The following is a 17,500-nucleotide window of genomic DNA, read 5'->3' on the forward strand; positions in this document are numbered from 1 at the left end:
CCTCCCGGAAGGATGGGAGGGGGGGAATACATCATTTCAGTTCCTTCATAAATTCTAAAAATTCCTGTTTCTCACTATTCAGTTTGGTCATTTCATGTATTCCAAAATCTGCGATTACCTGAAAATTAGATCAAGGACATCTAACAGCATTGACATTAAACCGTGCAACATCAGTAGTTATTTATTTCGTTAAGTTATATTTCCAAGGAACGGGGAGGCCACATTGTTCTACAAATTGAATATGCGTTTCCTAATTATGCTCCGTTTGTTAACGGCCATTCCTATACCTCTGTCCGTCACGTTGTTCGGAATTCTGCGTACAACTATTTAACAACGGGGGCAGCTCTAGCGTCAACTATTACTAGTAATTAAGTTTAAATGCAATTAACATTTTATAGGACTCCCTACGAACAGATATTTAGGCACCTTTTGCATCGAGCTAGAGAATCTTGAGACAGCAATGCAACCGAAAATGTTCCTCAAAAAAATTCTGCTATCATTGCTACTTTGCGATTACTTTATCTTATTCCCGTTAATTGTACCACGTTGGCGAAAAAACCGTCAACTGAACTGGTAGATACATCGTTCAAAAGATTGAAAATTACAAAGATTCATACTTTCATGCCTGTTGTCTTTCTGTAGAGAGCGAAAAAATATTCTAATGCAGGACCATGACTGAAAGGCATTGTTGCAAATGCAGAATGACGCAACAAGACGCGATGTGTTCCTCGGCGTCGCTTCAGTTTGCCTTCGTGTTTGATAAAGGTCCTTAATTTAAAATTACTGAGATGACGGAGGGTGTAAAGTGAAAGTGCAAGTTGCATGTTGCAGGTTATTGTTTTAACGTAACAGAAAAACCCAAACCTTTACAAAAATGCTAACCTTAGGCTTCAACATTGCTTTAATTTTTAGGCCTAATGTTAGCATTAGTAAAGCTTTGGGTTGTTTCAACTACGGTAAAACAATGACCTGCAACCTACATTTTGAAGTTTACACCCTCCACTGAGATGAAGTATTAGTGCGGTTGAACCCCTTTAAGAACACTACAATCTTACCACGTTTCTCGTGCGTTGGTGCGCCAGAAACTGGTGAAACCAGCATAGAAACAGCAATAATTATGGTAAGCGACTTCATTTATCTTCTGAGTCTTTGCTTGATCCACGAGCTAATACTGGAGACAGATCTGGTAAAACAAATGCTTCCGACTTTCGCTAAGACGATTCAGCTAGTACCAACTGGGCCGGCTGAAGCTGGTCATGCGATCCTTTATAACAATTAAAGACAATAGTCAATGTAAATTTGCCGCAACTGTCCTTTTTTCCTCATTGCGCCATAAATGACCTGCTTTGGCTTATTATGATATTGGAAACATCCTTTAGTGTTTGTAAGTCCGAGAAATTTAATTGTTATTTTCGCTTTTCCGGTAGCCCCTTTTAGAACACTCAATCTTACCATGCCAACGTTTCTCATGCGTTGGTGCGCCAGAAACTGGTGAAACCAGCATAGAAACAGCAATAATTATGGTAAGCGACTTCATTTATCTTCTGAGTCTTTGCTTGATCCACGAGCTAATACTGGAGACAGATCTGGTAAAACAAATGCTTCCGACTTTCGCTAAAATGATTCAGCTAGTACCAACTGGGCCGGCTGAAGATGCCCCATGCGATCCTTTATAACAATTAAAGACAATAGTCAATGTAAATTTGCCGCAACTGTCCTTTTTTCCGCATTGCGCCATACATGACCTGTTTTGGCTTATTATGATATTGGAACATCCTTTAGTGTTTGTAAGTCTGTGAAATTTAATCGTTATTTTCGCTTTTCGGGTAGCCCCTTTAAGAACACTACTATCTTACCATGCCAGCGTTTCTCATGCGTTGGTGCGCCAGAAACTGGTGAAACCAGCATAGAAACAGCAATAATTATGGTCAGCGACTTCATGTGTCTTCAGAGTCTTTGCTTGATCCACGAGCTAATACTGGAGACAGATCTGGTAAAACAAATGCTTCCGACTTTCGCTAAAATGATTCAGCTAGTACCAACTGGGCCGGCTGAAGCTGGTCATGCGATCCTTTATAACAATTTTAAAAAGACAATAGTCAATGTAAATTTGCCGCAACTGTCCTTTTTTCCGCATTGCGCCATACACGACCTGTTTTGGCTTATTATGATATTGGAAACATCCTTTAGTGTTTGTAAGTCTGAGAAATTTTATTGTTATTTTCGCTTTTGGGGTAGCCTCCCGCGCAAACTCTTAGCGGAGGAACTCGTGAGGAAGCCCTAAGCGTGTCTGCGTGGGAAATACACGCTAATCACATGTAAATACGTATACGTATATTCTTTCATAGTTCAGATAGTTAATACTATGATTCGTTGCAAGGTTTTCTTGTTGCTTAGACTGTTCACGGCCTCTCGAGATTGAACTGCTCTGCGCAACAAGATGCTGAATTTGAATGCGTGAAAGTTCCGCTTTGACGAAATTGCAGTTTTGGTCAAGTCATAAAATAAACCTCTCGAAAGAATGCTCAGTAGACAATTACGTAAGGGTTGCAAGCCTCCCACGTTCGCACAGCAGCAAAACCGCTCCTTTAGGAGCCAACCAAAAGCAATAAGTCATGACCAAATAATACTTTCAAACCCTAACATAAAGATCCATAAAATTGTTTTAAATTGTTTTTGTTCCCTTGTTGCCCAAGAATTTTGATATCGTTCCCCAAGTCAAATTAGCCATGTTCTCTTATTCCCCAAAACCCCTGGGAAGGCCTCATCGTTATTCCTAAATGTTTATCTAAATTTAATTAATCTAATTCGACCAACAATCAAAGTTCTTCGGCTTTGAAACTTGCCAAGTGCACCAAATAATGTTGGTCATTTGCAAAGCTATCCTATCAGTAAACGGTCTTATAACATTCAGTCAGCTCCTTGTCGCCAAATCGGTTTTATTTCATATCAGTGTCATGCCAAACCTTTACGGAAAACTGGTTCAAATCACTAAGGCAACCGCTCATGACTTGTGAAGGGATGTTTGTGGTTGAAAAATGCTAGCAGAGTATGTTTATTTAATTTGTGTCGTTTTACTAATTATTCGCCCCAACTCGCTATGCAACTTACCGTTAACCAAGAAATTACCTCTCGTTATATTTCTGTCAATTTTCTTTTATTTTTGCCGTTAACTTAAACGCACAACTGAATCAGTTTAATTATAGAAATGTAGAGATCAATGTACTTATTCAAGACGTTTTGGGGTAAATTTCTATGTGCGGATATTTTGTAGTTGTATTGGTTATCCTGTAAATGATTTTACTTTGACATTGCCCATGTATTCCTAGTCTAGCTATCATTAAACGAGATGCCTATTCCTGATTCTTGTCTGCGTCTGATGATATTTAGTATGGAAATGATTTGTTCTCGTTTCACAGCAGAGTGATTAGAGAACAGCTGAACCTTGGCGCCGGGACTTGAAAATATTGAAGATCCGTTACCAGGATTCATGATAAGAAATAAGAATAAGCGTTCTCTGGTAAAAAGTTTTAAAAAGACTGTGAGCTTTCGACAGACTGAACTGCTGTCTTCAACGGATAAAAACGAGTTGAAGACAGCAGTTCAGTCTGTCGAAAGCTCATAGTCTTTTCAAAACTTTTTACGAGAGAACGCTTATACTTATTTCTTTGCGAGACTGTTTGAATATTCATCATCTTTTATCTCTTTGATTCTTGACTTTATTTGTTGAATGGTTGTGATGATGGTGTGACAGCGAAAACTGGCGATGGTGTTAACGGGCTCTTAACTCACCTCAGTATTTGCATACAACCGATTTTCCAACTCGGACCTCATTGTCTTCGCTGGATTCTAATTCAGTTCCCCTTCGCTTTTTAATTTTTTCAACTGATTTCCTCCATCCAGTTGTTATTTGAAGCAGCTGCAGAATAACCGGTCACCACTGTGTTCAGTTTTGTAGCGGCATGAACGAGCCGCCATATTGAAAGCCGTGAAGACCCTGGACACGAAGTCGATTTTTGTTTACTCAGTACTTTTCGGCCATTTTAACTTGATCAAAAATTAAAACAATAAGCAAACTGCAGTGATAAAATCACCGCAGTTTCTTTATTATTTTTACTCAGTCACTAGTCTTATAAATACCAGAATACCAAAATTAAAGTTAAATTAGTTATCTGTTGATAATATTACTGAAATTTACGGTGTGGTCTAGAGGCCAAACTGGTCTTTATGATCAGTCCTTAGAGACGGAATCTTCTCGGTGAGAATCGAGAACACCGAGCACTGACCGGTTCCGAACGGAAAGCTTGCGAGACCGCAAAACGTTGGCTTCAGGCTCTTTTGCGCAGCCTCAGAACATTGAAACTTCCCATTCTCGTCACCAGAGCCTTGGATCGACCCAAGGCTCTGGGACACTCTATGGAGGAGAACATGCACCTTAGGGTTGTTATAGCCAAAAATTGGCTATTTGAACTTTTACGGCGCCTGCTCACAGCTCGTGCTAACATGGATGCACCAATTATAGACGCTTTTGAGTGTTCTGAGATGACACTTTGTTTCAGGGTTCCCCAGAGCTCTTCCCTCCCATATATTTAAAAGTAAATGACCATTTCCCATAATCCATATCAAGCTTTCAGTCCTCTAAATTAACGATAATAGGAAATTCAGAGCAAATTACGAATTAACGATAGTCGTTAATTCAAGGTAGAGAATGGGCTGGATTGCAGACGCCTACTTAGATTACGGCTGCACGAAGTCTGAGAGGCCTGTAGAAAGAGGGAAGAGAATAAATAGGATTGTTATTTCATACGCATTAAGGAGGCTCGAAATAGTTTCTCCTTTTTTCAAACAAATAAGCATATCCTTTCCTTAGATACAGTTAGGGTAATCGTATCAAGACGAAATTTGGCGAGGGTATTAAGTACCCATGCATCATAGATTTCTCACATCACAAGGCTCTTCTTTGAGCCTTAAAATCAAGATATATTGTCTTTTTTGAAAAAAAAAAAAACGGGATGGTGAAATCTTCCCATTCAGCGTTACCAGATAATGTTAGAAATAATCTCTATAATATTTAAAATTCAACAAAATATGTAGGTCAGTTTTTTTGAAATGTCTCTGTCTGTTTTAAATTAATTTAAGCTAACATGCAAAAAAATGAAAAAAATTGACCGTCCAGAAGAGGAGATATAAACGACTAAAGTTGCAAAATCAGGAAAAATGAGGGGGATACAAGATCAGCATTTACGCATGCGTCAACCGCTCATTCGAGTGCACGCGCGAATGGAGCTACAGGCCAAGACATTAAATTGTTCAGGCGCGTGCAATGACACAAGCTTGCACGTGCGGTTATTAAGGCGGTCTCTGCTTGCATCACAATCAACTTTCGCCACTCGTGAAAAAATGGATTTTAACGAGACTTCTAAGTGACAAGAATTGGACAAAAATGGCTCTTAATTTGCAGAACTCAATTTAGTTCGTAACTGTTTTACGAGCTGTTTGTACAGGCGATTAAAGGAAAGTGTTTACAGGAAGGTAATTCCATTTTCAAGAAAAACGTCAGCTTTAGGTTGTTTTTCATGGAAAGCGTTAATCTCTCGGTCTTTATTAGACCTCTGAGTAATTTCGTCTTGTCAGAGAAAGTAAAGTTGCTAGAATAGGCCGTTAATCCGACCTAGATTTATATTGATTGCAAGGGCTAGAAAAACCGAACATTATAGTAGGATTTGCGGATTCCGGGTTGGATTTCGAGTTGGATTTTTGGGTTGGATTGTCGAGTTGCATTTTCGAGCCAGTTGGACTTCGAGTTGCCTGGGTTTATGAGTTGGTCAGTGTAAAATGCAGACTAAGTTTATAATGAAACTGTTGAAAAAGCCCAAACCTTTTAAAAGTGCTAACCTTAGGCATAATTAGGCATAAAACAATACAGTTACAGTATAACCTTAGTCTGCATTCTACCCCTTGTCTACAGTCTGCATTTTACACTCACCAACTCGAAAATCAAACTCGAAATCTTGTAAGTCGGTAAATGGGCAACCTAGTTTAAAATTTATTCCGTGTTCAATGTTTTCAAAACCATAACATGAGAAAACGAATTGCTTGCAACGAAAGTCTGTTCTATGTGCATGCACCTGCAAATTCCCTTTGACTTATTGTTTGTTTTTGCTCTCGCTATCGCGCCCGGAAACGAAGAAACATTGTTGCGGAAACTTTGTTTCCCGTACGGTTTCCTCGGCACGCAAACTAGGAAACATTCGCTGAGGAAGCAAAATGTTTCCGAACAAATGCAGAAACCTCTTCACTTCCCGGGAAGCAAATTTTGCTTCCGCAACAAATTTTTCCTGGGGCCGCAAACGGAGAATATTTACTTCCAACGTTTCCTCGTTTACGGGCGCCTTTATACACCTTAATAACGCCAAGTCTGTCACATTTAATGCTGCGAGAGTATTACAGACTATAACACCGGGAACTCTGTTCTCGACTCTCTCGATTCACTAACACGAGTCTTTAATCAGTATGTAGGGCAATGAGGCTATATCTGCTTCTATGGATGCTGTTCTTTTGCAGTAGTTATGGAGGAAACGCCTCAGGTGAGTATCTTTTACTCGTACAAATTTCTTTTAAAGGGCGTGCAACACATCTGACCCGCTGATTTGTGGTTCAATCTCTGGCATTTCAAAACCTAGCCATATTATTAAATGTAATGTGCTGGTCAAATCAGGGGCCGCTGAGAGGGAGGGGCTAGAGGGGGTTATAGCCCCCCTTCCCCCACCCTCACTTCCCCCCCCCCCCCCCCACGTTTTCGTGATCTATATAAAATATCGAAAGAGCCAATTCGAGCATAGAGAAAAACATGTAGCAGACAAAGAAAAATTCCATTTTATGGGATTGGCTAACAGTGCACGTGTGGCGGATTTTTTTTTTTAGCCAAGGATAAAAATGTAAAACCAAATTTGTAAACGAAAATCAAAACAGATTTCTCCGGTACACATGACGTTTTAAGAACGTTCCGTATCGGTCGTCTGACATTCCCTATGGAATTTTGATGTTCCAGTAGTTTTGAATGTCTTCCCATCTTTTTTTGGAAGCACCTTACCATGGATACATGTCTTTCATACTGGGTTTTACCGCAATAGAGAAACCATTCTCGACACAATATTTCCGTACCGCCTTTCAAAAAAGATTGAAACATTTATTCAATGAAATGGCCTTGTTTTGTAGACGATGACAAAGAAACGTGCCATACGTGCATTACGATATAGCACTTCCTCATTCAACCGGGCCCTTTTTGTGAGCCCCCAGAACTAAAATAATCTCGTCTCTAGTCTTCCTGTGCTGGTGGCCTCAAAAATAACACATGGACACTCCTAATATGAGCTCTTGTTTCCGAAGACTGCCCTGAGACCTGGATCCAAGGTGCAGATGGCTCTTGCTTCATAATATCTGACGATGTAAAGAATTGGGAATCGGCAAAATCTGCTTGCGAAGCACTGGGATCAAGGCTCGCGATAGTGGATACAAACTCAAAGCAGAAAGCTCTAACATTGGAACTGACAGAAGACACGTGGATAGGGCTGTACAAGGATCCAAATGACTGGTCAAACTGGCTTTGGGTAGATGGTTCAAAGCTTAACTTTACTAACTGGAAGTACGGAGAGCCAAATGACGTTACTGGCGTTTACGGGGACTGTGGACTAATGTATCCGAAAGGATCGGAAGTGGCGGGCAAATGGTACAGCGAACGATGTACTATAAGCTCTCATTATATTTGTGAATTCACCGGTAAGCCAAGGAAGAATTTTTAACTTTTCATGAGCTTAAATTTGATAGTAGGTGGTGCATGAATACCAAACAAGGACCGTGGACACGATTCTGCCTCTCTAGAACGTTTTTGTCTAGGATTGGCCCAACAAAATGACCTGCTGCCAATTGAGTGGCTTCGTAGCTCAGTCAGTTGGTAGAGCATTACACCGGCATCGCAGAGGTCATAGGTTCGAATCCCGTTGGAGGCACCTGAAATTTTCAGGAGTCTATGCTTGAATTGTCCACGTGACTACGAGGATCATTTCTGTCTTTCGTAATGTTCGGCCACGACGACCCACGTTATTTCTTGCTTAGGGTTAAGGGCTGACTTATTCGGTTCTGTTATAGAGAAGATGAGTTCCTCTGACGTTCATGTGAGCAACACTGACACCGCATCCCCGCTTCCCCTGGTTTCCGCCTGCTAGCGCCAGACCATATGCGCACGAGCTAGTAACGGATGCCATGGTGCTTTCAAATGTAGATGGAACATTTCCTGTAATACAGTATGTACCTTAAGAGAGGAAATGGCAAGAAAGGACGATCTGTTATCGTACTCACGAGAATGGAAAACGATTCATTTGTATGCACGAGCACATGTCAGTTGTCCGTCACACTTGTCAAGAAAGACTGTGCGAAATGGAAAAAAGAAAACCGGTACATTTTAATACTCGATGGGTCACGAGAATTAAGTGAGTCGTTATACGGCGATTCAATCACTGAAATTAAAAGGCGGATTTGGTGGAGTTGAATGAAAGGGCCCCTTTATCTGAGGATAGTCATTTTCTCTTTAATCATACGTTGCAGGAAAGCTACACGTCTTGCCAGTGAGAAGTCACGCGTCTGTGTGTGTAGGAGATTCCGTCTCGCTTGAAATCGAGATCACAGCTGCCTCTGGAAATCGAACAGTGCATTGGAAACATGGGGATTATTTATTGGATGACAGTGAACATTTTTCTTTAAATAAGGAGAGGACAGTACTCCATATAATCAACGCCTTGCCGCCACACGCTGGTCTCTATCAGGCAACAGTGTCTGACCTGGAAAGTACTGAACGTGTGATTTTTCACGTGGATGTCCACGGTAAGACAAAGTGAATTGGCATAATAAGTGTGGTTACACGAAACACCTTTTCTCTGGTAAACGTAAATTTGCTTATTCTGCGAGATCGAGTTAGAGGACGAGAGTTATCGTAGAGGTCAGGGCACGAATCCTGCGCAATTCTGAAAATGTCATGCTTTCTTTTCGTTACTGTTCAAGTAACGTTGATTACTGCGATGGTCGGCATCTTAACTTGATTTTCTCCGCAGTTCAAATATATATGGCTTTCATATATTAACGCTCGTCATATCTACATTCCGCTCTACGGGTTCAATGCGAACTCACGAAATGACCACCTCCCATCTGGCTTGATAGCTCAATTGGTAGCTATAGAGCACTACACTGGTTCTGCGGGCTCGAACCAGTTTCAACGCTTCCAAGTGACGCTCTCATTAGAAGCATCGGAACCACAACGTTGTATCATGTATTGGCAATGTTGTGGTACCAAATAAAACAAGAATTATTGTTGAACAAGATACAGTCATTATTTTGACGTAATATGTCACCGTGGCAACGGGCAAACCCTTTAAAAACACCATATATTTTGTCTTTAGTTGCTTATATCTCAAAAATCAGCTTAGTGACCACCATATTTTATTTCTGAAAAGTGATCAGAAGGGCATAATGAAACTTTCTTCTAAGTTTTAAAAAATTATGTCCAGTGGATTCAGAGCCACCTTAATTTTGTGATTTTTTTAGGGTAGCTCTGAATCCTCTAGACAGAATTTTTTAAAACTGATTTTGCCGAAAGGTTTATCGTGGCCTTCTAATCACTTTTCAGCAATAAAAAGGGAGTCACTGAGTTCGTTCTTTTAGATATGAGCAACTAACAAAATATAGGGTGTTTTTGCTGGGGTTTCCCGTTGCCAAGGTAACTTATTACATCACAACGATGATCGCATCTTGTTTGGAAATAATCGGTGTTTCATATGGTACCATAACACTACTGTTACGTGATACAGTGCCGTAGCGTTATTCGATCTAAACAGAGAGTCTTCTAAGTGTTGAAACCCTTTCGAGCATCCCTTAAATTTAGTTGTCTTACGATGTTAAGGCGAAGGGCGGCGCCCTCAATCACCTCAAAAGCACCGCATAATGGTAATCGAAATTTTGACTCTGATAAGTTTCTTAGAATGCAAGACGTCGTTAAAACCTCAAACTTGGTAATTTTATGTCGGTTGTTATACAGAGCACCGCAACTGTCTACGTCAAAACGCGTACAGATTTGCAGAACGATTATTTTTTATTTTAACCAATGAGATATATTTTTTTGTGGCATTTTCGTTGCCGTAACCGTCGTGGTTTCTAAAACTCCCCAATAATCGATAGTGGACGAAATAAAAAAAATACCGGCTGGTGTGAAAACACCTTTGACACCTTAAGAAGTGCCGGAACCCCAGCTGCGAGGTCTTCGTTTTCGAGGTCTTCGTTTTCGATACTACCCCGGCCTCGCACCGAAAGCCAGCAATATTCCAATCAAAATTCGAGTTTTGAACTTAGGCTTGATATGAATTTTGCCTTATTTATCAGACGAACAGATTATTGAAATGATTACTGAAATCAAATTTGCAATAATGAACTCGTTAATCCGAACGTGAGAGGAACGCTTGAGTTGTTTTGGTCGTTAACAGTTTTCGTCACACTTATCTTTCAGATGTCTATCTTCGTGCTAAGGTGAAAAGTCCCATCACTGTGGTGCGTGGTGGCAATATGTTGCTGGAAGTTGAAAAATCCGATAGCGGTGTTTTGTGGTGGATTCACCGTGGTAACATTCTGCAAGCCGGGCAAGACGAACACTACAGATTTCTGGATGGCTCATCGGGAAAAACCCTACAAATTACAAACGCAGACGTGCAACACGCCGGCATTTATGAAATTTTGTTGAAAGAAGCTGGTTGTGAGATACGAAACGCCATTGACGTGCACATCTATGGTTAGTACTGGAGAGTTAAGATAAAGCGTCGTGAGCTAGAACGAAATCGATCTTTTTGAAAACTCTAAACAGACGAATATGGGCCTAATTAGTTCACTTGGGTAAATTTGTCCAAAAGCCGATTAACTTAAGGCTTAAAATTGGGAACTTGAAGGCATTGAGTTAAAACACTGTTTCACTCTTTCAACGTTTGAAGTCGAATTGTGTTAAGAAAGCTGCAATGTCTTTTCTATTTTCATTACTATTGTCATCGTCATTGCATTGGACCATTGCCATTCTCATTATCCAGTCCCATTGCCACTTTAATTTCGTTTCCACTGCCATTCAGTCCAAAACCACCTTCATAGTTACTGTCACAGCCACTAATACGGATTGTCAATCGCTGTCACTGTCTCTGTCAACGTCATCGTCGTTGCCATTGTCCTTGTGTTTTTTTAGTGTCCATGTCATTGCCACTGCCACTGTCTCACCAACAGCTGCTGCCGCTTCCTACTGTAAGCCACTGTTACTGTACTGTCACTGTCACTACCACTGCCGCGTCACGATCACTGAAGCCACTCACCGCCACTGTTATTGACACGGGCCGTGGAGAGGGAGGGAGGGAGGTTGTCTTTGTTCCGTTTTTACCATTAAAAATTTAGAAATTTGCTTGTGTTTCAAGTTCCTAAAATTATTTTCAAACTTGTTCTCTCTTTAATTCCCAGCTTTTTTATCCCTAAAATTGTTTATGTTCTCGAAGATATTTTGTCATTGTTCCCCCTGTTCCCCAGTTCGAATTAGCCATGTTCTCTTATTCCCCAAAACCTCTGGGAAGGATCATCTGTGCTTTTGTCAACGTTATCATTATTATTTGACCCATTATACTTTTATTCTTCTGAAATGGGTAAGTGTAGCGTGTATTTATAGTGAACTTTGTCTATCGTAGCTAGCGAAGAAAGCGCAGAGCAGGCATTCATACTTTGTTCTTACTGACCGAGTGAGCTCGCCAGCGCGTACTGAACGCAGAGTGGTCTGTACATGCAAAGAAATAAGCGGTAAAATAAAAAGAGCGATAAGGGATAGTTATTAGGTAAGCAATGGAGCAAAAGAATAAAAAACAAACTTCTAAATCTCGACTTCCTGTCAGTGCTCTTAGCTTCCTCAGCAGCAGCACTCAAATTTGCCAACGCTCGGTGCTCAAGCTATGTACCTGCATCCCTTTAATTTGTTAATTAAGCCCTGCCACTGCTTCTTCCATTTCAGATTACCAACAGGAAAGAGCAAATTTCTCATCTTTTTTGTTTGTAGCTTTTCGGAGACAAATTTTAAAACAAGATCGGTTTACTAAGATGCTGGTCAATACGCGAAGATAAAACCGCTTCCGGTATCATAGAGTTCTTGATGATTGGGTTGTTTCTAGTTCCCAGTACTGAAACGACCATATTGTTACCGTGCGTCTAAACTTTCGTCCCAAGGGCAAAAAACACTGAAAACAGTTCCATCACGGCTTGCAACTAATATCTGGTTATCATTGTTTTCAGTTGAAGATGAAAAGGCCAACATGACGAACGAGGGTGAGTGGTTTCTTTTGCTTACAAAATAACGTAAATTACTCCAGACCCCGTCGAGGCGAAAGACCAGTAAAGTGACAATGAGAGAGATCGAACATTTTCTCCGGAACGTTAACGTGTCGATGGATTGTTTTTCAATGGAAATTCGATGTTGTTATGGACCAGCTGGTGTCTATGCATGTCCATGCTCCCGCGGTGAAATTTCACGGAAAGAGTTGACAGTATGAGTTGCTCCACGAGCGCCCGTTGAATAGGCAATAATCACCTTTGTTATAATGACTGATGATTGATTTAGTAAAACTATAGACGCCCAAGAAATGGGGCTAATTTTTTAAACTTAAATCAAAGGAGCCAAAAGGAAGTTTAATCACCATTGTTACAAAACGGTTATTTTTATTTTAGAAGACGAAAAGCTATGGGGCTTCATTGAATACAAATACTTGAAGGTTTTCGCTGGAGATTTCACTGGTCAGTGGTATATTGCTCCTGCCATAATGGGACCTTTGCTCCTTTTATTTGTTATCTTCATTGTTTGTCTGAAGAGACATTCACGAAGCAGGAAAAACATGTCTCGGAAACGGTGAGTTTTCACCAGTACATATTTCCCAGGACTGGTTGCGTGATCATTTTTGCGCCAAGGACACGACACACTGGCGTTATCCTTTCGCTTTCCGTGGTTGTAATGCATCAGTCAGTTCCAGCAGTGCCCATCCCCCCCCCCCCCCGGGCTAACCCCCGGGCATTAGTATTTTTTTAAAAAAATGGGCAAATTCCCCGGGGTGGGGACGAAGAAAGAGGGCAAATGCCCCGCCCCCCGAGATCGTCGCCTTCCAATAGGCACCTGTATTCGCAGGCTACTTTGTCTGTCAAGAATCAAGGCATCTTAAATGATCTTTCATCGCATTTTACGCTCGCAAGATCTGTCTTGAAGATCGCATCACTTGAATTCGCAACCCTTCAGTGTTTCCTATAACTCCGCTTTCATGAATTTAAAAATTGCTGGGCTAGTTTTGAATGCGAAATGCGAAGTAGTCGTGTTTCCGCAGTCTTCACGTCAGTGATTGATTCATATGCTAAATAAATGAGATACAAGTATAAATGAAGAAATACCTAAAATTGAGAAAACATATCTTTAAAAACATCAACGTTTTTCGAGTCCGTGACGGACAAGCCAGTCTTTAACGAAGGCCTCGTCTTTTCCGATAAACTCTTCCATGTTAATTCGAAAACACGTCTGTCAAATGCCCGGGGGTCGCCCCGGGGTAGACTAATGCCCAGCCCCCGGGCCGCGATAAAATTGCGAATGCCCCACCCCCGGGAAAGACAACTTCAGCAAATGCCCCGCGGTTGCCCGGGGGGGGGGGGGAATGAGCACCGCTGGAATTTATTGATGCATAACAAACATTAGGGACTTTAAGCAAATCGCAACGGCTGGCGCTAATACAGCTGCCGGAAGTAAATTTCCCTCAAAATGAGACACTGCGCATGTTCGTCGATTGCATCCAGGGTTGTTTTGTCAATTTAAGTCCGCAAGGATTGTGGCAAGGGTTCCTCTCATAAGCTTGTAAATCCATATCATGAATTTACGATAAGTTTTGGCAGAAGTGTTGGAATGGTGAAGAATTCGTGTTCAGCACGAGGTTGCTTTTCTTCGGTTATTAACACTACTCACCATTCCTCCCTGACTGGCAGCACGGGTTAATGCGTTCATGGAAGATCATGCGTCACCCAAAAAGTTTGCTTTGAGCATTTAGTGAAGATGTTGTATATCTGGATACTATATGATGCTATTTTGCCTCTTTGAGTATTGATATATTTGTGTTCTTCACTCGATATTCTTTGAGATATTTGTCTCTGAAATTATAAACTTGTTGTTACAAAGTGAATGATATTCGCTTTTGCTCAGCCATCGTCCTTTGAGCGAAGCCATTTGTGAGAAACTAAATAAAGGAGATTTTAAACTCCTTAGCCCATGTTTCTGTGTATTTTGCTTTGCTAAACTTAAAATTTAGCAGACCACAGAGACGTAGTCTCCTCCCCAGATCTTTTCAGTCACGGTAGCCGTAGTAGCACCAGCCGTATTGATTTGCTTAAACTCCCTAATATCAGGCGCGTAGCCACAGGAAAAAATAACAGATTCCCATTTTTGGCTATTTTAGGGTATTTAAAGAATACCAACAAAAATCCCAAATTTGGAAGAGTGAGACAAGTCCCAATCAGGGAACTTGGTTGGGAATTCCCTGGTTGGGACTTGTCTCACTTTGCCAAATTTGGGATTTTTATTGGTATTCTTCAAAATACCCTAAAATATCCAAAAATGGGAATCTATTATTTTTTCCTGTGAGCGTGGTCATTTTTTCAAGTACGCACAAGTACATATAGAAACCTAAGTAAACTGAGCGAAAAATATTGTGTTCTTTATTTCTTGTCGAAATAGTTATGTGAATACAAGCAAAGAACAAAGCGTCTTGCCCTTATTTTGAGCAAATTTGGTGCAAACAAAACTTCGTTTTGGTTGTGCTAGCGTGATTGGAATTGTGAAGGACGTTCTCGGAACGTCGCTCGTTTGTCACCAACGTTCTTGGAACGTCGCTCCTTTCCAACCTCGCCTTTTTGTTGCACGCTGCCCAAACAACACTGCATTGTTAGTACAAAAAAAAAGGTACAATGCAAAACTAAGTTAGAACATGGTATAGCTTTTGTTTTAGTTTTTACAATTTAATCAAAGTGGTGCTTTCATCACGAAATCTTGGTTGCGTACAAGTAAAATGTTAAGAATAGAAACAATTGCTAAAAATTTCAAAATTTTCTGGTCACTTCAAGTACGCAAGTGCGTATATGCATATAGGACGCTACGCGCCTGAATATCTGAAAGACGGCTTCCTGTACAGAGTAGAAACAGCTGTTGCCAGCTGGTCCACAGGAAAAAAAGATGATAAAAAAAAAAATGTCCTTTATATGAAGCTGCATTTTTCGATTTATCCTGAAGGAGTGCGTTTTCTTTCCTAACCAGAATCAGATGCCTTGTGATAATTATTTCAAAATGTATTTTTAGATCGTGCATGTGCTGCAAAGGTTATTTTTGTCTGTTGTTACGGTGATTCTACTTTCACACCAACAGGCCTATATTAAAGATAACCACCCAGCATGAACACGGGACCATAGATTTAGATTTAAACTACTTTTCATCGGTATGGGGCCAAATATATGGGGATCTTTCTCTCTTCCCTCATATTAGGGCCATTTATACGGGAGAAAATAAGACACGTTTTACATAACACGCGTCTTTAATAAGACGTGATGGTACAAAACAAGCCTTCGCGTCTAATTTTAGACGCGACTTACATAACACGCGTCTTATATTGGAACAGAGTTTTCGGCTGTTCTTATTTTGTCAGCGTCTTAAATAAGACGTGAACTTCCTCGTATAAATGGTTTCGCGTCCTAAATAAGACGTGAACTATAACTGCGCATGCCTTTCACATGCGTGACGACAACAACAACATGGTCATTTTGTTGACGAGTCACCCGGGTTAACAAAATGGCTTCCCAGTCAGGCTCAAAAAGACCAACAAAACAGAGAAACACTTAAAGTGCACCTAACCCCAAAATATTTTTTTCGCTAAAATGAATCTTTGCAACTGTTCGAAACGCATTGCGGCCATTTTTTTATTTTTCTAACAAATCCTGGCATTTTATAGGCTTCCAAAGTTGCGAAGATCCAAGCATCTTTCGTTCACGACCGAGTCAGAAGGGGAGTGGGTCTATTCCTGATTTGACATCACAAACTGATTTACATTGCATTAACTCTTTGTCAAAATGCATGCAAAGTAGATTGGTGGATTGGTGGAGTAACTTTGGTGGAGGAGAAAGAGTTCCTCCTCATCCTTTGCCGGGAACTGACAATCGCAGAACAACTTGATAACAGCGTGACAAGCGCCGGGCTAAGTTATTTTTTGTTTTAATTGAATTGAATTGAAAGGGCTTTCATTTCGCAACTTTGCGAATGAAAAATACAAAGGTGGTAAATGGGATTTAACAGTTCTTCTTAGAGGGCGTTCTAGATTTATAATGATAAATAACCAAATAAGACACGAACAATTTATAGGAGATGTTCGCGTCTTATGTAGGACGCGAACGTATCAATGGTATAGTTCGCGTCCTATTCAAGACGCCGCGGTATTAGCTAAGACGCGTCTTATTTTCTCCCGTATAAATGGCCCTAACATTGTCTTGCTTACCGTATTATCTAAACTTAGAATACAGATTGAACAAAAAAACTAACAGTAAAAAGACACGACGTTTAGACCGAACTTCGGTCATTATCAAGCTAAAAGTGAAGATAAAAACTTTTGCATAAGTAGAAATATGAAACAAAGAAGTAAAAGTATGTAAAGTATGAAAATGTAAAAAAGGGGTATTAAAAAACATGCAAGAATAACATAATTAGAAATGATTAAAAAACTTTCATGCGAATTGAGATTTCACAAGAGATTATAATCTCTTGGATTTCATTAATAACTGAACATTTGATAAATGAGACAGTCGAACTTGTTCTTGCACTTTTTTAAGATGGTAAAATTCTTTGTAAGATCAGTGGGCACATAAGAATATTTCACACGGAAATGTTTTCCAATAGAGGAAGACGCATTCTTGTGCTCGTCTACGCGTTGATGCAAATGCCGCCGCGTGTAACCAACATAACCTGCATCACACAGGTCACATTTAAATTGCCATAAACAAGGGATTGTTGGTTGACAATAGACGACTTGACTTCGCAGGGTTTCAGAAGTTGTTTGATCTTGTGACTGACAAACCTGGGCTGGACGGTCACTTGAACTTTCTGGCTCAGATCTTTGAGTTGTGCTAGTACAATATCGGCTGAAGCCTGGTCTTTAAATGGCAGAACAACGCGAACAGGGTCCAATTCATTGTTAACAGCTGGTTACTCGAGAACAGGTTGATAAGAAGCTTTGACTGCAATAAAGCGCGAGATGATGGAATTAATTTATCGGTCTGGGTAAGTTCGCCGACAAAACACCAATTTGAGCCGATCACATTCATCGGACTGAAGTAGGACCAGTTGGAAGAGAGGCGGAAGGCACGATCAAGCATAGTT

At 40.5% G+C, this 17,500-nt stretch overlaps 1 protein-coding gene and 1 pseudogene across 1 annotated transcript; one reads left to right on the forward strand and one right to left on the reverse strand.

Annotated features, from left to right (window-relative positions):
- The first annotated feature begins 6,523 nt into the window (after positions 1-6,523).
- LOC138005570 (uncharacterized) lies at positions 6,524-12,965 on the forward strand. The gene is made up of 6 exons (XM_068851777.1): positions 6,524-6,587; positions 7,390-7,779; positions 8,605-8,880; positions 10,553-10,831; positions 12,352-12,384; positions 12,784-12,965. The coding sequence occupies exons 1-6, from the start codon at positions 6,524-6,526 to the stop codon at positions 12,963-12,965; spliced, it is 1,224 nt and encodes a 407-aa protein (XP_068707878.1).
- Positions 12,966-16,809: 3,844 nt separating this feature from the next.
- Positions 16,810-17,500, reverse strand: part of LOC138006078 (uncharacterized) — a 1,030-nt pseudogene continuing 339 nt past the window's right edge.

This window comes from Montipora foliosa, chromosome 6 (genome assembly GCF_036669935.1).
Source record: "Montipora foliosa isolate CH-2021 chromosome 6, ASM3666993v2, whole genome shotgun sequence".
NCBI lineage: Eukaryota > Metazoa > Cnidaria > Anthozoa > Scleractinia > Acroporidae > Montipora > Montipora foliosa.

What these genes read in the sequence shown, in the direction of transcription:
- LOC138005570 (XM_068851777.1), top strand. Translation starts at nt 6,524, where the DNA reads ATGAGGCTATATCTGCTTCTATGGATGCTGTTCTTTTGCAGTAGTTAT. An exon ending in TTATGGAGGAAACGCCTCAG is followed by an intron (nt 6,588 to 7,389) that starts GTGAGTATCTTT and finishes TTGTTTCCGAAG; the next exon opens with ACTGCCCTGAGACCTGGATC. An exon ending in TTATATTTGTGAATTCACCG is followed by an intron (nt 7,780 to 8,604) that starts GTAAGCCAAGGA and finishes CATACGTTGCAG; the next exon opens with GAAAGCTACACGTCTTGCCA.